The 20,722-nt window shown below is 34.4% G+C and overlaps 3 protein-coding genes and 1 non-coding gene across 4 annotated transcripts; 1 reads left to right on the top strand and 3 right to left on the bottom strand.

Annotated features, from left to right (window-relative positions):
- Nucleotides 1-1,666: 1,666 nt before the first annotated feature.
- LOC126583966 (agamous-like MADS-box protein MADS2) lies at nt 1,667-7,244 on the bottom strand. The gene is made up of 8 exons (XM_050248530.1): nt 6,609-7,244; nt 3,367-3,448; nt 3,205-3,266; nt 2,978-3,077; nt 2,585-2,626; nt 2,456-2,497; nt 2,145-2,287; nt 1,667-2,042 (listed from the first exon to the last, which is right to left on the bottom strand). The coding sequence occupies exons 1-8, from the start codon at nt 6,791-6,793 to the stop codon at nt 1,958-1,960; spliced, it is 741 nt and encodes a 246-aa protein (XP_050104487.1). The 5' UTR covers nt 6,794-7,244; the 3' UTR covers nt 1,667-1,957.
- A 9,998-nt stretch (nt 7,245-17,242) lies between these two features.
- On the bottom strand, nt 17,243-18,278 carry LOC126583970 (uncharacterized). The gene is made up of 2 exons (XM_050248537.1): nt 18,112-18,278; nt 17,243-17,733 (listed from the first exon to the last, which is right to left on the bottom strand). The coding sequence occupies exons 1-2, from the start codon at nt 18,222-18,224 to the stop codon at nt 17,505-17,507; spliced, it is 342 nt and encodes a 113-aa protein (XP_050104494.1). The 5' UTR covers nt 18,225-18,278; the 3' UTR covers nt 17,243-17,504.
- An 80-nt stretch (nt 18,279-18,358) lies between these two features.
- Nucleotides 18,359-18,432, top strand: TRNAI-AAU (transfer RNA isoleucine (anticodon AAU)). Its single transcript has one exon. It is a non-coding gene; the product is annotated as a tRNA-Ile (tRNA).
- A 1,226-nt stretch (nt 18,433-19,658) lies between these two features.
- On the bottom strand, nt 19,659-20,716 carry LOC126582580 (MYB-like transcription factor EOBII). The gene is made up of 3 exons (XM_050246727.1): nt 20,587-20,716; nt 20,352-20,481; nt 19,659-20,199 (listed from the first exon to the last, which is right to left on the bottom strand). Exons 1-3 carry the CDS (start codon nt 20,714-20,716, stop codon nt 19,659-19,661), a joined length of 801 nt encoding a protein of 266 aa, XP_050102684.1.
- Between the last annotated feature and the right edge of the window lie 6 nt (nt 20,717-20,722).

Raw genomic sequence — 20,722 nt, 5'->3', positions numbered from 1 at the left:
GTGAATTAATTTATTTTTGGTCTTCGGGACCAAATTAAAGTGTGGGTGAAAATATAAAAACCCATATTTAAAAAAATATTAAATAATAAAATCTCGGGGCCTAAAAGTATAGGCCAAGAACCCTCGGGTGGGATTACAGGCCCACGGGGTGAGAAGAGGGGAATGGGCTGCTGTGTGCAGCCCTAAATTTTTTTTTTTTTTCGGGCCGTTCCAGGTGAGCCCAGAATTTTTTTTTTTTTTTTTTTTTTTAATTAGATGCATATATAATTCAATGAATCACATATTTACTTTGATGCATATGCAAATAATAGTTTCAATGCATGTACATATGTAAGATTCAATTCATGGCAAATATCAAATTCACATAATTGTAGCAATTTTGATGATGAAGCATACACAATTTATGTAGAATCTAAAATACGTTAAACGTAAAGTTGGGTCATGCATCATGGTGAATGTTCATGCTATCAGGGCTTGCAAAATATCGAGTTAAAAGCCGTTGTTTGGAAAGAACCTGATTGCGTGATGATATGGATGAACTGGTTTGATGCAGAAAAAATCTCCAACGTCAGATTCCTAAGCGCAGCGGTAGGAGCGTGCTGATAACGTGTTGTGGTCTATTTTATCTGACAGAGGGACTAGGGCCGGCGACAGAGAGAGAGAGGAGAGAGATGTGTGTTTGTAGAATTGTAGGGGAATGTGTGTGTTGTTATCCCTCCTACATTGTGCCTTTATTTATAGTAGTAAAGGGAGAGAAGATATTCCTTCTCCTCCAAGTAATACAAGTTGTAATAGGAAAGGATAACTAGAATCAAATCTTATCTAGGATTTACACAATCATACTTAAACTAGGAATGTTTACAACAAATTAGCCTTTATAAAAATTTAATTGAGCATTATAGGTGACTACTATGTACTGCCACTTATTATGGGCTTAAGTTATAACCAAATTATATTGGGCTTATGGAGGAGAAAATGTTGTAAACCCCAGGACAATGCAAACACATAGGCCCAACTTTTGTTTTGAACAAACTGACCGGGCTTGACACAATTAAGAGACCTTTGATTCAACTAAGGTCCCAATTTTCTGCACAAGCTAGGTATTTGTTTAGAGATATTTCTCTTCTCAATGGCGAAAGAGGTCCCAATTTCGAATTCTTCGCTGCAAGGTTTATCATTGGATGCACTTGATCCTAATAACTCAATATTTTACCCTTCAATTTTTGGTCTTCATCCCTATATCTTTATGTACAAATTTAATGTGCATGAGAATAAGAATTATCTTTCTATCTATCTATTTATCTATATAGGTTAAGGTCTTGGGGACACACATTTCTGACATACGTTTGTACACGTTTTTTTGGGAGCCACTCCGTTATGTATTTCATGATCCAACCATCTATTTTCTATGTCATACTCAAATTTCATGTCTACCAAAAATTAGCCAAATCCGAAACCATATGACTTGAATAAAAATTATTATTTCTTTGCAAAACCGTATTTGTCAATTTTCTTCACTACAAATAAATCTCTTGATGGTTTTGGATTTATTTAATTTTTTACAAGGATGATCTATGAATACATTACAAAATGGGCCTTATAAAATGGGTGTCAAAGCAGGATCCTAACCCTATACATATATCCAGTCTGCCACTACGATAAAGTGTCATCTGCAACTACTCTTCTCTTAAAAAAAGGAAAACATTATATAACCATAGTCTCAAAGCAAGAAATAAGTTCGCAATATTGTAAACTTAAGCCCTCTAACAAAAGTTAAAAGGACTTTAGGCCTTTGAAAGGTCCCCTTGAAATGCAGTCACTGCTGATTTTATGTGAAATTAAGGTTACATGCAGTTTATATATTGCCAGAAAAAAAGAAAAAAAAAAGCATAAACTTGGGTATATGTTTTTTTATGGCTGATTAGAGGCACTGATCAGATTCATCAGCAGCACAAACTCAAAGCATCCATCCGGGGATGAAACAGTTCACTTGTTGGGCATGAGTTGTGGCACCCATCTGCTCTGACCCCTCTGCAGGGTACCTGTAAATTATTTAAAGTAATTAGCTTGTAATTAAGCTATTAGTGAAGTTTAACATAACTTATTTAGATGAATAATTAAATATTAAATACTTGTATAATTACCCTATTTGCAAAGTGGGATTGCAATCTAAAGGCTGGAAGAACCCTTGGGATTGAGCATGGTGATGCTGGGTTCCATATGCCATACCCTGGTCACCTCCTTCCCATGACTGTCTAAGTTGATTTCTTGAACCAATTTCATCCAACTGCAATATTCATATGGTAATATTATTGAATATAAATATTCAGAATTAATCAAGAGAGCACATTGGACCGTCGCAAGACTCGTTAGTTTTTTCTTACGGATGACAGTGTCACAATCAAAAGAGCACATTAAAAATTTAACTGCAGTGAGCCTTGAGACAGAAATTTACCTTCATTGTCAAATCCCTGTTGGCTTCGATTAACAGTTGTTCCTGTAATTAGAACAAGGTAGATAATTCACTTTTAAGCACATGAAACTGCAATGCCTTCATTTCTCGGCAAAACTGAAAGGCACATACCTTGTTCTGAAGGGCAGAAAGTTGGTCCAGCATATACTGGGTCTGCAAAGCAACATGAGATGAACAATTAATGCGACATCTCCTAAAAGAGCTGAAAGGGGGTAGTTCAAGCCAATACTTCATTAAAATCTAAGGGTTTGCGCGAGAATGCTTTCTGAATGGCTAAATGCACTTCCAAATAACGAAAATTGGTTATGGCTATGCTAGGCATAACTAAAAGTTGTTTTGATTCCTAAAAGCACCTTTACCAAAAGATTTGTTGTGTTTCCATTAAATCACTTCGAGCAGAAGTTCTAGTAACATAAGCAATCTCAAACGGGCCCTAAAAATGGATGATGAATTCTGCCATATGGTCAATGTATAACTCATAATTTGATATTGAACTGCAGTTACCTTAGTGGACCTAACTTGCTTCAAGGAGGCCTCAAGTTGGCGCTCAAGCTGCTCAAGCTCCTTTGTGTTTAATGGACCCAATTCCTCACCAAGAAGATTTCTACATGCATGGATACAACATAAGTTGAAATTATTCATCAAAAATGTAAATTTCTAAGCGATAAACAATTCCATGAAGACCACAGTTAATCCATTGGCTTAATTATAATTCACAGATGATTAATTACCTCTGAGTTCGTTGTAGGGACTCACATCTACCTTTGAGTTTCATGTACTCACGATAGCTGCTCTGATATATATCCATGCAAAGTAGCAAATATGTATTAGCGAAGTAAAACGTTTTAAAATTTATGCACGATATAGAAAACTAGCAATTTCTTAGGTGTTACCTCAAGTTCCTTTGCAGGTATGTTGACTTGATCCACCGCACCATAACTGCACTTTTGGTACCTGTCTACGGTTTGGAGAATGCTAAAGAAGAAGGGAGGAGAAAAGGAAGGAAGAAAAAAGACCAATTAATTAGGATAATAAAAGATGAAATTTTTTGTTTATGAGAAGAAACCATAACATGCATGCCAATCCATGTTGTAGAACTATTTTCCCAGCGAAAGACACCAAGCCAAAACTCACAGCTATCATTTGATATGAACTTCTCATGTCTCAAATGATTGCACATAGATAGCCAATTATTGTACATATGATTTAGTGTGCCAGAAATACGGGACGGAATACCATATGTCATAATACAATTGGAGGTTCTCCGATTGTATAATAATACGTGGTGTTATGTGTGTGTGTGTGTGTGTGTGTGTGTGTGTGTGATATTATAAGAACAAGAGCTTGTTGATTTCTTTGCATAAATTAAATGCAGCAAAGTATTTTCACCAATTATAAATCGAAGCATCCAAGACACAATAGTCATCTTAATCACTGGATTCAGCATATAAATACGCCATGTATTCTTTCATGCGAGCAACATAATTGTCCTAGTTTAACTACATTTCAACAAAGCAAGGAGTTCGCTCATTATACTCAAGAATGGTTAAGTAACATTGTCTTCCCGATTTACATATTATGATGTCAGACATTTAAATTAACAACGAATCCAGACAAGAAAGTATATGATCAACATTCGAAATTGACAACCTAATACAAATGTTTTTCCTAAATCCTTATAGTTAGTATTAACAACAAATATAAACAAGCATTTTTTTTTTCACGCATGAAACATATCTAAACCCAAGAATCTTATTTCACAAGTAAAGTAAAGGGTTTCCTATTAGTAGTAATTTCTGGTTACGCCAAATAGATAAATTATATTAAAAGAAAAAGACAATGAAACAGACAAATTCATCAAATATCTTCGTAAAGATAAAAAAAAATAGCTTGTCAGCACTCAAATGTATTGTTGAAACTCTTTACGTAAACCAAATTTATGGTTCTGATTGGACATCTTTTCATATTCGAAAGTACCAAACTTTAGTTAAAAAACTTGCCTCTCATTACTTACATTGGATTTATGAATGTGTCCAATCCACTTTTTTTTTAAAGAGAGACTAGTGGTGGCTTCACCACCATAGTCCATTCTTTTGGGGGTCGTATGGACTACGGGTCTGGAATTTATTTCTAACTACTGGGTTACTGCATGGTGGTTCACTTACTAGTTAAACATATTTGATTTATGAATATCCTACACATACCTAAAAATTACTAATAATTCCTGAACCCCCATATGTAAAAACACTAGAATATTAATTGTCTCATGAACACAATGAAAAACTAAAATTTGCAGTGTTAAAACTTAACAAACATGATTTGCATGCACAACAGACATACATATATAATCACAAAGATCAATGCTGAACAGAGAGCAAAAAACTGTCTTTAATTAAGAAGTGGTGAAGCAAAAAGGAAAAAACTTTAAATTTTCTTTTAAGTAATTCATGATTTGAAAGATGTCACACAGCTTATAATCCACTGTACAATAGATATAGTTATTCTTTGATAGATGTGTCAAATATACGGGTTTCAGAGCAAAAATAATCACAAGAAGTAATTTTCTCAAAGACATGCATGCCAGAGAACTCTAACTTTCAAATTCTATGGGAAAAGCAATATAGGATCATTATGATCTCAGGCTTTTGATGCTCACACCTCTGGAGCCGATCGGCCATACTCTCTTTAACTCAATCAATTCACAAAAGGGGACTCGCTTGAACAAGATAGTGCAAAAGATGAAATACTTTTTTTTTTTTTTTGGGTCAAAGCAAAAGATGAATTACTTAAATTTTATTTAATTAAATAATTAGAAAAGTTTATATGAATTTTAATTATAGAATAATAATGTTTTACTTTCTCGTTTCCTTCTTCTGCACTTCTCCCTCAGGGTTGTGTTCTTTAAATCCCTTTAATATTTGTTCAATTAATCCTAAGGATAGAAAATGAGGGAGGATTGAAGGGAGAGAAAATGGGAGTATGAATATCACTTTTTAATTATATTTCACAACTAGACATGCAAGGGGAAGAAATTAAGGGCAAAGAAGTAAAGGCAATATTTTTTCATTTAACCATAAAAAAAAAAGAAAAAAAAAAGGAGTCAATCCTTTCTTACAAAGAAGAAATCAAATTAGAAGAAAGAACTCCAAATGCTAAGTAAAATGGGAACATTTGTGCTTCAGATCCAGTAATGCAAGAATTAATACCCAAAAAACTGACAAAATATCAGTTTGTGCAATCAGGTACATGAAATTAGATGAAAACCCAGAACCTTAATCGGCTAATGCAATAATTGTAGTGTCCCAAAAAATGCAAAAATTAGCCCAAAAAATGAACAAAATATCATTTGGTGCAATTAGATACATGGAATTAGATGAAAATCCAACATCTTCTATAGCTTATGCAAGAATTAGTACCCAAAAAATGAACAAAATATCACTTTGTAAAATCAGATACTAAATTATATGAAAACTTAACACCCTAAATTTTTTTGAACAAAAACTTAACACCTTAATTAGCTAAACAACACACACACATATTTATCACAAAAAATTAATTTTAAATAACGGATAAGAAAATGAATCTTTTCAGGTAATGGAACTTAAAATTAATTTATATCATCAGCCTTGTGAGACTATTATAATTAATGTTTCCAATATATATAGCACTAAAAATTAATTTCAAGAAAAAGTAGAAAATTTACAAATAGATGCTTTTGCGATAGTAGAAGCAAATATCATATATATGGATCCCAGTTGAGCCCATGATGAAATCTAAATTTGTATCATCAGCCTTATGAAATTAATTAATTAAACAAAAAAGATAGAAAATTTATGGAAGAGGCTTTCATTTGTAGAAGCAACTAAAATCATATATGTGGATCCCAATGAAACCCATGAAGAAATTATAATTTGTATCATCAGCCGTATGAAAATTATTAATTAAACAATTAAAAGGAGAGAAACTTTGTGAAAGGATTACACTTGTAGGGGCCATTAAATCATATTAAATTGATCCCAATGAAACCCATGAAGAAATCAAAGAAACTATAGAGAGAACAATTAACAGATCCCAACTCAAATCCAGAAATTACAGAAGAAAAAATTGATCAGACCATATATATATAAGGAATTACCTAGGGCTGCTACAAAACTCATAGAGCTTGCCACGGTTGGAAAAGACGATGAGAGCAACCTCAGCATCACAGAGAACGGAGAGCTCATAAGCTTTCTTCAGAAGCCCATTTCTTCTCTTTGCAAATGTGACTTGCCTGTTTATCTTGTTCTCTATCCTCTTCAGCTCCACTCTTCCTCTCCCCATGTCTTTAATTACTAAAAATATTATCCACCCAAAAACCACCCCCACACACCACACACCCACAAACCCCTTAATTATTTTTCTTTCCCTTTTTTTAATGTATATATTTCTTAATTTTGTGCATCTAATCACCAAAAGTTTTGATCTTGGCAATATTTTCTTTCCCTTTCTTGTTCTTCTTTCTCTCTTTGGTGCAAATAATCCTCCTTTTCTAGGTCAGTACCAAACTGTAACCAAATTTGTGAAAAACAAGAGAAAGTTAGATACTCACTCAGTTGGAAAACCCTAAAGAGATATGGAGGGGAGAGAGAGAAGAGAGAAAGATCAGAGCTTGTTGTCTTGTAGTTCTATCTCTTGAGTCTTGGCTTATCTTTTAACCTCAGGTTCCGATCTACACCCAGAAACTCTGAAATGAAATTTAGGGTTGGTGTTCTTTCCAGTTTCATATAAAATCTCCTTTTTTATTTCATTTATTTATTTTTTTTTTGTTTTGTACTATTTCTTTTGTGTTGAAAGAATTCTACAACCAATCACAGTTTGAGCGCGTTTGGCTGTGTCTGTATATCTTTTGTAGGAAAAGACTTATGTGAAAATGAAAGCTCACATGTACTATTGTGAAATTATATGATGAGAAACGCTAAGATGATTTTCTTAAATTGAGGCTCTATATAGACTCTCCGTCATTTCATGTTTTTTGTATAATATTTTATGATGTTGGTACGGGAATTGTGTTAAAAAAATAAGATGGCAGGGAGTCCTACTTTTGAAAGAGTCTCATTAGCATTTCTCTTATATGATTTACTAATTAACAATTTTGCAACATGAAATCATTATTTTGGTTGTCCATTGTGGTTTTCCCTAAATGACGAGTTCAAACTAAATTATTATGATTGATTATTGTAAGGGCTGGTTTGGTATTGCTGTGCTTTGAAAAAAAACTGCTGTGAGAATAAGCGGCTGTGCTGTGAGAATAAGCGGCTGTGCTGTGAGAATAAGCAGCTGTGAAATAAATCAGCAGAGTGTTTGGTAAACTTTTTTGTAAAAGTGTTTTTGGAAAAAAAGAAACAATCTGATATTGGGTCTTTTCATTAAAGGAGCATTGTAGCTCCGTGTGCTTCGAAAAAAAGCCAGTTTTCCAAAGCTGCAAATAGCAGCTTCAGCTTTTTCCTTTGATTTCAGCTTATTCTCACAGCAGCTTCCAAAATAAGCCATTTTTTTTTCAGTTTACCAAACACCTAAAACCCTCACAGCTTTTTTTCATGGGTGTTTTTTTTTTAAGCACCTCACTCCCAAACCACCCCTAAGTCTTAGCCTAACTTTTACCCTTTATTATATATATATATTACTTTTCATGTTTAGGGTGATTACAAAATTGTGGCTTTCGCTTTCTCATTACATTATGAGGTTTTGAAATTATATTCAATCTATATTTTAACCGTTTGGATGCTTGAATCTTTGTTAATTTGATGACTGGACAGATGATGTAAGGGTTCTGAGGTGTGTAAAAGCCATACTTGCAATATTATGACAAACTCTGTAATTAGTTGTCGTTTAGGGATACAAATTTAGCATGAATTAAGAAGTTGAAGCTTCGTGTGACTATTTTAGGTTCATATAGATTGTAGTGTATAGTGTGACGTCTACATCAACTTAAAAATGGTAATTTTGTGGCTCATTTTAAAAAAACCATCCTAATCACATTAGCGAATTTGCGAACAAACGTTCTTTTTGAAAAAAAAACATTTCTAAATGGCATTAACAAAGAAATTTTCGCTTAGTTGATTAAGAGCATTATCTTGCTTTCAAAATACTGAGTTCGAATCTCTCTTACCCCCAAAATTGCTTGTATAAAATAAGGATTAAAAAAAAGAAAAAGAAGATCATTTTTCACAAATGAGTTTGGGAGGTATTACACACGCAGTAGGGCGCGTGGTAATTTGAATCTGTTGGAGTCAAAATGGATTTCTTGATATATACTGTTCTCACAGGTAGCAGATCGTCGTCACCTACCTTAAAACAGATCTCACGTGTTTGTGTCTCACTGGCCTGATCTTTCTTTTAAAAATTAGAAATTAAAAATAAAATGGTTTCTTAGACCAAAAGGCCTCTAAAACATTAGGTTATCTCTAATCGACCCGTACAAAGGGTCATAGGGCTAAAACTAGCTCGGAATAACACAAAAACCGTCTTCAACCGAATGCCAGACCAAAAGGCTTGTGGGCCCTCAAGCTCAGCCTATTTGAATGCCAACGACTACCTGGCGTCAGCATGATGCCAGCTAGCTGCCGTCAGGTTACCGTTGTAATTTGAAATTTTTTTTTTTGGACGAATTTAAAAAAAAAAAATCTAATTTTTTTCCTATAAATACCTACAACATTCCTACAACATTGAAAGTTGAAGATAAGAATGCCACATATATAAGAATCCTATCTAAATTTTGCACAATCAATTATATCTCGACACGTGGCACTTGAAATCCTATCCAAAAGATTATTAAGATTACAAAAAGATAAAAAATTTGGAGAGTTCTTCACTTTAGCAACACATGTCACTAGAAATCCTATCCGAAAAATTATTGAGATTAAATAAAGATAAGAAATTTGGAGAGTTATTCACATTAGCGACACGTGTCACTCGAAATCCTATCCAAAAAATTATTGAGATTATATAAAGATAAGAAATCCGGAAGTTTATTCATTTGGCGACAAGTGGCACTCAAAATATGTTCGAAAATCTTATTTTAATATGGTAATTTAATTTAATTAACTATATTAATTTAATTAAAATAATAAATTATGTTTGGCCTCGGTTGGAGATGATATAAAATATGGCCTAGCATTGTTCATTAAAATATAATTTCTTGCAGGACTAGAGGGCTAAAGGGAGCCTTTTGGCCCTCATTCGGTTGGATATGGCCTTAGGGTGTTGTGGTACACGGGATTATTTCGGACTGTATTAGCTTCAAGGACTAAGTTGAATTGAACTTGACATAGACTAAGTAGTATAAGAATAATGAAACGTCTGGTGCGATGTCGAATTAAGTTGCAGACTACATTATTTTTGAGATCCAAATATGTTTTTATCATTTTATTAATTCATTTTATTATTTTAACCCCTCTCTCTACCTTTCCTTTCTCTTCTCTTGATTTCTTTTTTCCGTCAGTCAAATGTCCAAAATAACCCTAATACAAGTCATGTGCAAGTATTTTGGATGAAAAACTTAACTGTGTTAGGATATAAGATGACCTATTAATAATTTAGGAAAAATTAATATGACAAATCCCTTAAAATTTTAGTTCATATAACAAATTGAAAAAAATGTCTAAGTTCGTATGATAATTTAAAAAATTTCCCAAACGATGTGTATAGTATGAACTATGAATTATATATGCAATGTCCATAATCTAAGAACTTATCCATAGGTTGTTTAAATCAGAAATGTGACGAAGAATTTGAGACATTTCAACTCCTAAATATAAATTTATAGCCGCAAGAGTAAACAATGTTACAAGTGTTACATTTATTGATTACATTGTAAGAAATACAATTGTGGCTTAAAGACTTTGTAGTAGTCTATTTTGTTTGGTTGGAAGTCTAAAGATCAATGTGCATACGAGTTATTAGTCTAGTTGTATTTTTCTTCCGGCACATTGTTGAAAGAAATCTCAATTTCAAACTTCTTTTTCTTTAATGCCTTATTTTTATGAGAATCTAAATACCCCAAATAATGTATGACCACAAAAATGTAAGAGACAAGAACTAATGAACAACCATTTTAGAATGAAAGATGCATTTCAAGAACAAAAGGTTAGAACAGAACATTTAATAGGGTTGCATGATTACGGCAATTTTCACACAGAGTGAGGACCATCGTGAAGTTGTGAGAGACCAAAATATAAAAAGTTTCATGCTTGTTATTAGATCATCGATCATTCAGTTATGACATTATAACGAGGTCGTACGTGTAAAACCAAAGTACAAAGTCAAACGAGATGCATAAATAGAATGCCAAGGATTGGTTTTACTTCTTTCTACAAAGCCAGAAATGCTACATTGCTTAGACCACAGGTTAAACCAGAATTGCTGATACACAAAGGGCATTCATATTATACTCAAGAATGGGGAGATATTTTTTCAGTGTGCCGAGAACACGACATGTTACATCACGAGTCATAATACAAGTGGTTGGATACTTGAAAAAAAAAATTCAACCACTTGTATTATGACACTAGGTATACCGAGTTTTGTTCCTAACACACTAAAAAATTAGGAGGCAGGTGGGTGTATATATATATCCTTCTGATGGGTAGGTTTCTGAATAAATTATTGAACAAAAAATAGAGGGTTTCAGAAATTAGATTAGATCAGTTTCTGGAATACAAGAATATTACCAACCTCCTCACGTTTTGAGGTCCATGCGTCCCCACAACTCGCTATCACTCAATTGCTACAAAAGGGCTAATAATGTCATTGGAAAGATATTTTTCTTTTGGACAATGCTTGTGTTATAGGGACTTACTTAATTGTCCCCTTATTTCCGACTAACGAATCTTTACTGGACGAACATCATAATTGAAACAATTCATTATCTTGATCATCATCTAAAGATCAAGGTATGCAAAATATTCAATTTGGAGATCTTTTAGTTATTCATATGCATAAAACAAATAAACAGTTCATCAAGAGGATGCTACTTGTTACCAAAATTATTGATTGATTTGATATGTATGGTGACTAAACGATCTTCAAATTGAATGATCTTTTGCAAATATAATCCTTAAATGATGATAAAAAAGAATAAATAATTTTGATTATGATGTTGGGACGGTAAAGATTCATTAATCGTATGTGGGGGAACAAGTAGGTTATCCGTAGGAAAACACATGTATTATCCTCATTCTTTTCCCTCGACAAAATAATTAGGGTTTCTTCATATATTAACACATATATTATCTTTAAAATGTCGATTTACGATACTACATATTGCGATTTGCATGCGATCCTTCTTGACATGCGTGATCTTTCACGTAATGTATTTTCGTGGTTTAGGGTTTAGCTTAGGTCAAAATATAATAATTAAGAAGAAAATGGCGAAAATTAGTCTGCTAAAATAATAAATATCAACAATAGAATTAGTTATATTATTGTAATTAATATTAAAAATAGTGCGATTGTGTAAATCCTAAGTAAAGATAAATTATGAATCATTTGGAATCTAAATTTTTTTTCCCAATTATACTTTATATTACTTGGAAGGCAAGTTATTTTCTTTATTTACAGTAAATAATGACACTAGGCATAAAAAATCATATTCCAGAATTCCTCAAGCCTTTCTCTATATTCTCAGCATCACTCTCTTTTTCTCTCTCTCCTTCTCTCTCTAAATTTAGGTGACCTATATAAGTAATGACACTAGGCATAATAAATTGTATCCCAAAATTCTTCCAGCCCTTCTCGATATTTTTTGCCCGGCACTCTCTCTTTCTCTCTTTAAATTTAGGCGACAACATCTATATATATTTTTCGGTGACATGAGAAGTGACTGGATGGCGCTTCTTTTATGGGAAATATAAGAATCCATAGAGTTAAAGTAATAAATTTGGTAAGTACGACAGATTTTTAAAGTTGTAAACCACAATCATGCATGGGCATGTAGTTAAAGATGAATGAGTACAATTTTTCAGTATGTGGAACCCATCTAAATTATTCCTCTTCAGTTTTGAATTGTATATCTAAAGAATTGTACACGTAGGAGAGATCTTTGAGTATATATATCATCTTGTGTTTCAGATACACATTATGGATAAGCCTATATTTTCGTCCAACTAGACTCAAAACTTACCCTAAAAAATAAGCCGGTCATAATAAAATATTGGTAATGAAACACAATGAACAACCTAATTTTATATATATATATATATGTGTGTGTGTGTGTGTGTGTGTGTGTGTGTGTATAGATGAAGATTCTTTAAAGGAAGGGATCTCTATTTTTTTTCAAAAAATGGGGATTAGTCGTGGGGCCCACAAATCGAATTTCAAAGATCTGAACGTCTATTTTTTCAAGTTGCACCTCATAGATTATCCTTGCAGAATATTAGCCAAATTGGAAATATTTGAGGCATCTAATTGAGTTCAAAAAAATTGACGAAACTATGTTCCAATAAACATTGAAATTTTATCGGAACAATTAAATGGACAAATGGTTTCGGATTGAATTGAATTTTTTCACTGATGACCTATGAATCGAGATATACAAAATAGACGGTTCGAATCGTTAAAGTTCGATATGGAATGAGTCCCACAACTAATCTCCATTTAAAAAGAAATAAAAATCCCTTCCCTTAAAGGGCATGTATAATGAAATGTATGATAGAATAAGGGCTATATAAATATAGAGAAGAGTGGTGGAAGATTGGTGAAAGATATGAGGTATACCAAATACATTTCGGTATTTTGTTCTCGTTCTTCCTTATTTATTTTTTCTTCACCCTCATTCAACCTTTCTTCATTCCCCGCGTACTTTTATCGTATCTCAAATAAATTAAAATCAAAAATTCATTTTTGCTCATCACCATAAACTATGGTGTTTGCTCACCATATACTTAATCAATTGACACGTGTTATTTCACTTAATCTTGGTTAATTTTTTTTTTTAAATTGAAAAACTAACATTTAATGTGAAAGTTAACTAGAGTTAGGTGAAAGAACACATGTCAATTGATTAGGTGTATAGTGAGCATACACCATAGTTTATGGTGGTGAGCAAAAATGTTCCCCTACAAAATATAACTATTTTTTAGGCGGAATGATATCTGTACATATTAATTGTCTTGATTTAAAATATAACAAGTTAGGAATGAATTGTACTCGAGGTGTTAAGAATTTAATAGTGTTTTTCATGCATTCGAGGTCATGTTTAAATGCCCTCTCGTTTAATATATCTTATAAAAAATGTATTCAACATATTTATCGCAAGATGAATTTTTTCTTGCCTATAAATGGCCAGCTTGAGCAATCTCTTTCTTGTAAGCAATTCGTAATGGCAAATATTATCAGATCTCTCGATCTCGATACATTATTTTATAATTCTCTCTTTTGATGGGCTACTAGCCCCAGTATTTAACAAAAAAATTAATCTAATGGGTTATTAGGATAGAAAATTCACATGGTTTTTATTTTCCTTGCAAGTTAAATGCTTAAAAAACTAAAGTTAACCCTCACGTTTAATCCATGCTTAATCATATTTAAGGCCAACCAACAATGAACATTATCATTAAAGAAAAAAAAATCAATGAACAAACTTAGGGGGTGTAGTCAAATTAAGATTTTAAAGGATTTTAAAAGTGATGGATTTTATAGGATTTAACAAGATTAAAGACTCCTACAAAATTCATATGGATTTTAAAGAATTTGAATGGATTGTGGTGGAATGATTTGAAATCCTAGGGGGTGAGGTTGAATTCTTTTTAGTCTTGGTTATATATACTTTTACTCTCAAATTCCACAAAATCCACAACTTATTGAAATCCTACAAAATCTAATTTTTTGAATCCACTTATTTATTTGGATGAATTTTAAAATCCTTTAAAATATTTTAATTGACTACACCTAGATTTAAATGGATTCTAAAATCCTTTAAAATCTTTTAATTGACTACACTAGGATTTTAAAATCTTTTAAAATCCTCTCAAATACGAGTTTGACTACACTCTAGTACTACGGTTAAATGATACTTATCTTTATTTGCAAGTGAGAAATCTTAAATTTGATTATCGTCAAATACAAATTTGAACCACATTATTACTCAATCGAGATTGAATCATAAATAAAAAGACAATGCTAGAACCAAGAAAGGCAAAGTCGAAAACGGAGATAAACCAGTTAAACACGCGTTTCCATAGGAAGAGTCCGTCTTATGTTCCGACCTCAGAGAAGCGCCAGTTTCCAAGGCCCAAGAGGAGTGTCAAAGCAGCCATCCACCGACTACGTGTCGACCGCCTATTGGGGGTCAGAACAGTGCCAGGTGACGGACAAGATTGATGGCGAAACCGCCGTACGCTCTCAAACGGCGTTTGCCCCTCGAACAGTAAAATGCTCTGCGCGGACACGTGTCGCGAAACGACAGGGGTAAAAACAGGAGTTACTGGGTGCTTAATTTTGGCTGTCGACGTCTTGTCGGACGCGTGCTGGGGAAAAGCTTGAAAGCTTGAAAGTAGTCGTTTGCCCGTTTGATTATGCTTTTTGGTTATGGAATTCACGTTGTCGTACACAGTAAATGGTAAAAGGTTAATAGTAAAAATGGTCTTAGGAGACTAGTAGTAACACTGTACCTTGTAAGATGTTAAAAGTCAAATAGTTCTCATTATTTGAAGGGAAATATTGTAATTTTATTTTTCATTGGAGAAAGTCAATTTTAATTTATTCTAATTTGTGCAGAAGTTGATTTGAACTCGAATCTAATCTCAAGTGGCTAATCTATGTCACCTACCATGTTTGCTGATAAAATTGGTTTGTACCAACGAGAATTTAGTGTTTGGTAGACTTAAATGCATTTCGGACCGTAATAATAATCTTGAAATGAAATCCAACATAGGAGGGACATGGATTCTTTGATCCAAGCTCAAATGTGTGTCACAACTGAACCCGAATCAAAGCTCAATCTTAGTACCCTAGTCATCCTTGCTCAAAACTCGAAGCTTAGTCTAGTATTGACTAGGTTGAGCCACCAAATGAGGCCCGGTGTGGCATTTCACATCTTTTAATTAAAGCGATAATGAAGAGAGTGAAGAATTAAACTCATGATCTCATATGCATGGATGTATGTTCTTAATCGAGGCCATGCCATTTTTCTTCCTTTAATTCCAAATTTATGATGGGCCACAATTTTTGTTTATTTCTCTTTACAAAGTCATCAGAATTTTCTGAAATAACATTACAAATCTTGTCCAAATAACCAAATTACATTTGAATTCTGGTTCTCTTAGCCTTCTCCCATCAAGTGTGCAAGTATCTTCTTAGCTTAGGTTGCCAATATAAGAAAGGTATATTACCTTGCTATATTAGGGAAGAATGAGATCTCCAATATCCAATACAAGTTGAGTATTCACAATTCGGAAACAGATAAACTTTTGTTGTCCCCGAATGAACACAACGGCATTCTTATACCATATTATTTCGTTGTGTTCATTCAGGTTCATGTGATGCAAGTTATTCTCCGAAAGAGAAAGCACGGTTCTTATTAATCGCAATGTTGTAATTCAGATTCCCTCCAAATTTTGCAGTACGGATTTGACGGACCGAGTAATTTGAACAGTTTAAGAGAAGGGGAGAGAGATCCAGACTCTTGATTTGTGTAAGGTGGACCAATAGAATTGGGTATGAGGCTGTAAGATTTAAAATGAGTTTTCTAGATTTCTCGATCCGTTGGCTCCAAACTGCAAAGATTCGGATAAGATCTCGATTGGTCCTAAAACAGTGGCACATATCAAATCCATCATAGCAGGATTTATCATCTCAGTGAACTTAGTCAAGTTAGGCCCTGAGTTCACTGCTGCTCAGTGCACTAACAGGCAATAGCTGGTTCCAGGTGCCTTGTCACTTCGCAACATTTATAAGCATGCATGGAAATATGCAAAGCACAAATGCGATATGATTCCTCCCACAAACACAATAGTACCGTGCTTTAAGCTTCGCCCGTGACACATGCGAGCATGTCTGGGAATCAAAGCGACACATGCTAAATGCAAGGTCATTCTGTCACTTACAATACCCCGTCAATATATCTAAGCATAATTTCAATGTATCAGTGCGAGTGTTTACGAAATCTGCAGATTTTAGAATCCTAAAGGCAAATTGCCAAGGCACAACCACATACAGTAAATATCACCCCTTCGGCCCTTCCCCTAAACCAGCATTCCTACCAATTTCAAAGGGTATATATACTTTTCTTGTGAGCTGCTATCTTTGGCAAAAACCTTCTCTTTCCAGCTAGCAAGGCACTTCCTAATAGTTTTGCATCAGTGTCCAGTCTACCATTTGGTCTTACAACAACACATTCCGGATATCTTAAATTCCTAGATCGAAGAAAAGAACCGTGGTGCGAGGGTGGGGGGAATGAAGAAAAAGCCGTATGATATCACTTCTAATCAAAACCAAAGTTATGACGGTGTTATCAAAGGCGTGCATCGGGCACCCCTTGAGAGTTATGGGCCTACTGAGGCCAAATATCAGATCAATAGTAGGAGCAGACGGAGGGAGAGGAGGGAAGCCGTTCATCTGAAGGTCAGATGAATGGTAACTTCTTGTGTATAACATATGCCCCGTACTAAATTCTCAGGCTCCACCATTCAACCGGGAGCATAAGGGCATCAATCAAATTCAAGCACATACATTATATCAGGCTTATCAAAGATGAATATTCCACGAAAAGCAAGAACAACATAGGACCATAAGGACATCAAACAAATTCAAGCATTTTATCAAGGATGAATATTCGACGAAAAGGGAAAGTACAGAAAGTTTCAGAATGTATATATATGGATTATGCACCGCTATATCTCTACTGTCTAATTTGGGTTCATAAATTTCATTGGCCTACATCACTGGTACCAACCAAGTATGGTGACTGAGGGCGAAGAAAGCTTTGACATTGATTAATCTTTCTAAGATAACACAAATAGCCTGATCAAGTTTTAGTTTACACGATCAAGCAAACTCAAACAGATGTTGGTTTAGAGCAATCGGGGCATGAAAAATGACCTCTAGCTTGACACTTGGTGCAAGAGATGGATCTTACTTTCAATCCTTCACCACCAAGCGATTCATACATGTCGTCGATGAGATTTGATCCGAGCATTTCACCTTCTTTGATCAATCCAATTCCTTTGCATCTTGAGCAAGCTATCAACCTCAGATTGCCACATCTCTTGCACATTCCCAAAGAACTGAACATTCAAAGGTTTGACGTACACAAAACATAAATTAGAACAATAATCCTCGAGTCACCAAATTTGTTCAAATGTATCAGTGTATGCGTCGAGCTCCTTAATTGTTCGTAACAAATAAGGTCTAAAGCGGACGTCAATTTAAATCAATCAAACACTGTCACGTCATTTGATGAACAAATTTGGCGTATCTAACATTACTCAAATCACCAAAAACGTCTAATTATATTGATGCAGAGAGGAAAATTTCATAGGTACAAGGGTTATTTCTGCAAATCTTGGAAACTAATCAGAAGTTGAAGAAGATTAATAAGTAAAATCATTAGAAAGGCTAGTGTTTAATGAACATATATGAAACGGGGTATTAGTAAGTGTTACCTGCGCTGAGACGCGGAGATGAAAGCGTCAATTTTCGGGGCAGCAATGGTGGCGCTGAGGAGCAGAGTTCCGACACCAAATCCAGCCAGCTCGCTCGCCGTTATGTTATCCATTTGCTTTGCTCTCTGTCTCTCTGCTTTCCTCTCCGGTCGACCAGAACATGCTGATAAGTGATCAGTGAAAAAGCTCCTTATCTGAAACTTAAGTTTCCAACATAATAAATAATTTGGTGCTATTGGACAACAATGGCCTATTAGCTCAGCTGGTTAGAGCGTCGTGCTAATAACGCGAAGGTCGCAGGTTCGAGACCTTCATGGGCCATTTTTTTTAAGTTTCTTTTTTGGTTTCTGGGCTTTAGAATTACGTGTTTAATCTATCAGCCCAAGTACATTTTAACAATTGTGTTAAGCAGTCCGTGTTCTTCTCTTGCTAGATAGAATTCTACGAGCCCATAACTAATAATAGTTTGATTCTTTATTCCTGGATGAATATCGGTTGATTCGGACAATTAAGATCATTTACCTCTGCATCCGTAGTTTTACTATTGATTTCCCCCTCGGTTTCTTTTCTTTTCTTTGCTGAAAAGGACTCAATTTCTTATATATATATATGTGTGTGTGTGTGTGTGTATTGTATTATTGATTAGTGCATACGATTCAATGTTATCATCGTTTACCTCTTTACCAACGTTGTGATAAGGTAAACTTAATTAAGAAGCGGTAAGATTTGTATCACGGTGAAAAATAGGTACCAACGATGTACCTGCATGCATGTATCTAAGCTCTTAATTAACTGATTAATTACTGCAATTACATAGTAGTATATGGGCAGGCTGATCTGACCTTTGATCTTTTAGTTTCACCGATCAGTCGGTTGTTCGCATGCCTGCCTACCTCATGTCAACAGTTAATTAGCTTTCAAAAGATATATGCTTATAAGTGGTCGTGATCAGCTTCGATTGTGTATATAGACAACTGACTTAGTCCTTGATGAGGTTTTGATCAGTTCAGCTATTGGTGCGTTCGCAGTCCCCTTGGTTGGGGTTACTAGTGATAAAATCGATACTTTTTATCTATCAATCTCCAATAATTTTCCATTTAAAATTAAGTGGTTAAATTGTTGCAAAACAAATTGTTTCTATTTTTTTGGTTACAGATCAGTGTCTTTCGTTGATCACTGCATAAAACTGTGTTTTCTTTCAAGCTAATTTGAAGTCCATATATATACTTTGTTTTCTTCCTCACTGATCACTCATCTAAAACAAGTTTAATGGATACAAAAGATCACACTACCTCTTATTTATCACGCTTTGAAAGATAAAGCAACATATATATATGTATATATAGAATTTTATAGATATGCTTATGATAGCTAGCTAGCTGGATCAGATCGAAGTTCATCATCGATCGTGTCTGTTGGCGACATAAAAATAAATATAGTACCAATCTAATGAATGATCAGCATTTCTAATTAGATGACGTAGCCTCCCCCGTTATAGAATTGTGTTTGAATGTCCTGTTCCCCAAAATAAAGCAGGTGATTTAGTTTCACTTCAATTTGTGCATTGATATATTGCTCGATTCCCCTCCAGTAGATAAAGTTGCTGCAGTAATCCCTTGATTATTGATCTGCATGGCTACTTTGTTGCACTGGTCTAAGCTTGTGTGTTGCAGCGGATCCATTCGACCATTTACGTCGTCCAAGTTCCAGAGCTTGCCCATATAAAGCCCTTCTCCTAATAAATCTGACCAAAATTCAACACTTGCTTGGTGCATAAATTTAGGCATGCAATATTTGTCTTCCTCCATGTTTTCTTGCCTTTTTGCTTGTGTTTCATGGATATCAGTATTATTCATATTGTTTACTATTCCTCGGCTGCAGGCTTCCAAATCTTGATGTGGTGGGGGTGTGGCTCTTGTTTTCATGTTTTGATCTTCCTCTAATTGTTGTTGTTTTGCTTCAAGAATCTGAGCTTTTATTTTCTCTTGCTTCTGAGTGCATTTCTCTTTCCTTTTGAAATGGGTTCTCCAGAAGTTCTTTACCTCATTGTCTGTTCTCCCTGGCAAGTATCTTGCAATGGTAGACCATCTGTAAATTCATATAACAATTCACATCGGAAAAATATATTTGACTGTACTTGGAAAATATTTAATCGAGAGAGAGAGAGAGAGAGAGAGAGAGAGTGTGTGTGTGTGTGTGTGTGTGTGTGTACTAGCTAGGGTATTGTCCTTATTACTGACTTGTTACCCCATAAAGCATGCAATTCAACGATGATGTCTTCCTCCTGAGGTGTTATATGCCCTCTCTTTAGTCCTGGCCTCAGATAATTTACCCATCGGAGTCTGCAACTTTTCCCACTTCTTTTCAAACCTGAAAATAAAAAGAAAACCCTAATTGAGCATGCATGTCTAAGACTATCAATTAATCCAAAATTAAAGCTAAAAAATTATACTAATTAACTTGGTTAATTATTACCTGTAGACCTAGCCACAGAACCCCATCTTCCCTCTCCATGTAAGCTGACATATTCACCGAGCAGCTTATCCTCCTCACGACTCCAAGAACCTTTCCTCCATCCTTGTTCTGCAACGCCACCCCAACCCATCATAGC

Source organism: Malus sylvestris, chromosome 9 (genome assembly GCF_916048215.2).
Source record: "Malus sylvestris chromosome 9, drMalSylv7.2, whole genome shotgun sequence".
NCBI classification, from domain to species: domain Eukaryota; kingdom Viridiplantae; phylum Streptophyta; class Magnoliopsida; order Rosales; family Rosaceae; genus Malus; species Malus sylvestris.
The sequence above is the reverse complement of the archived record's forward strand: the minus strand, read 5'-3'. Positions and strand labels throughout refer to the sequence as shown.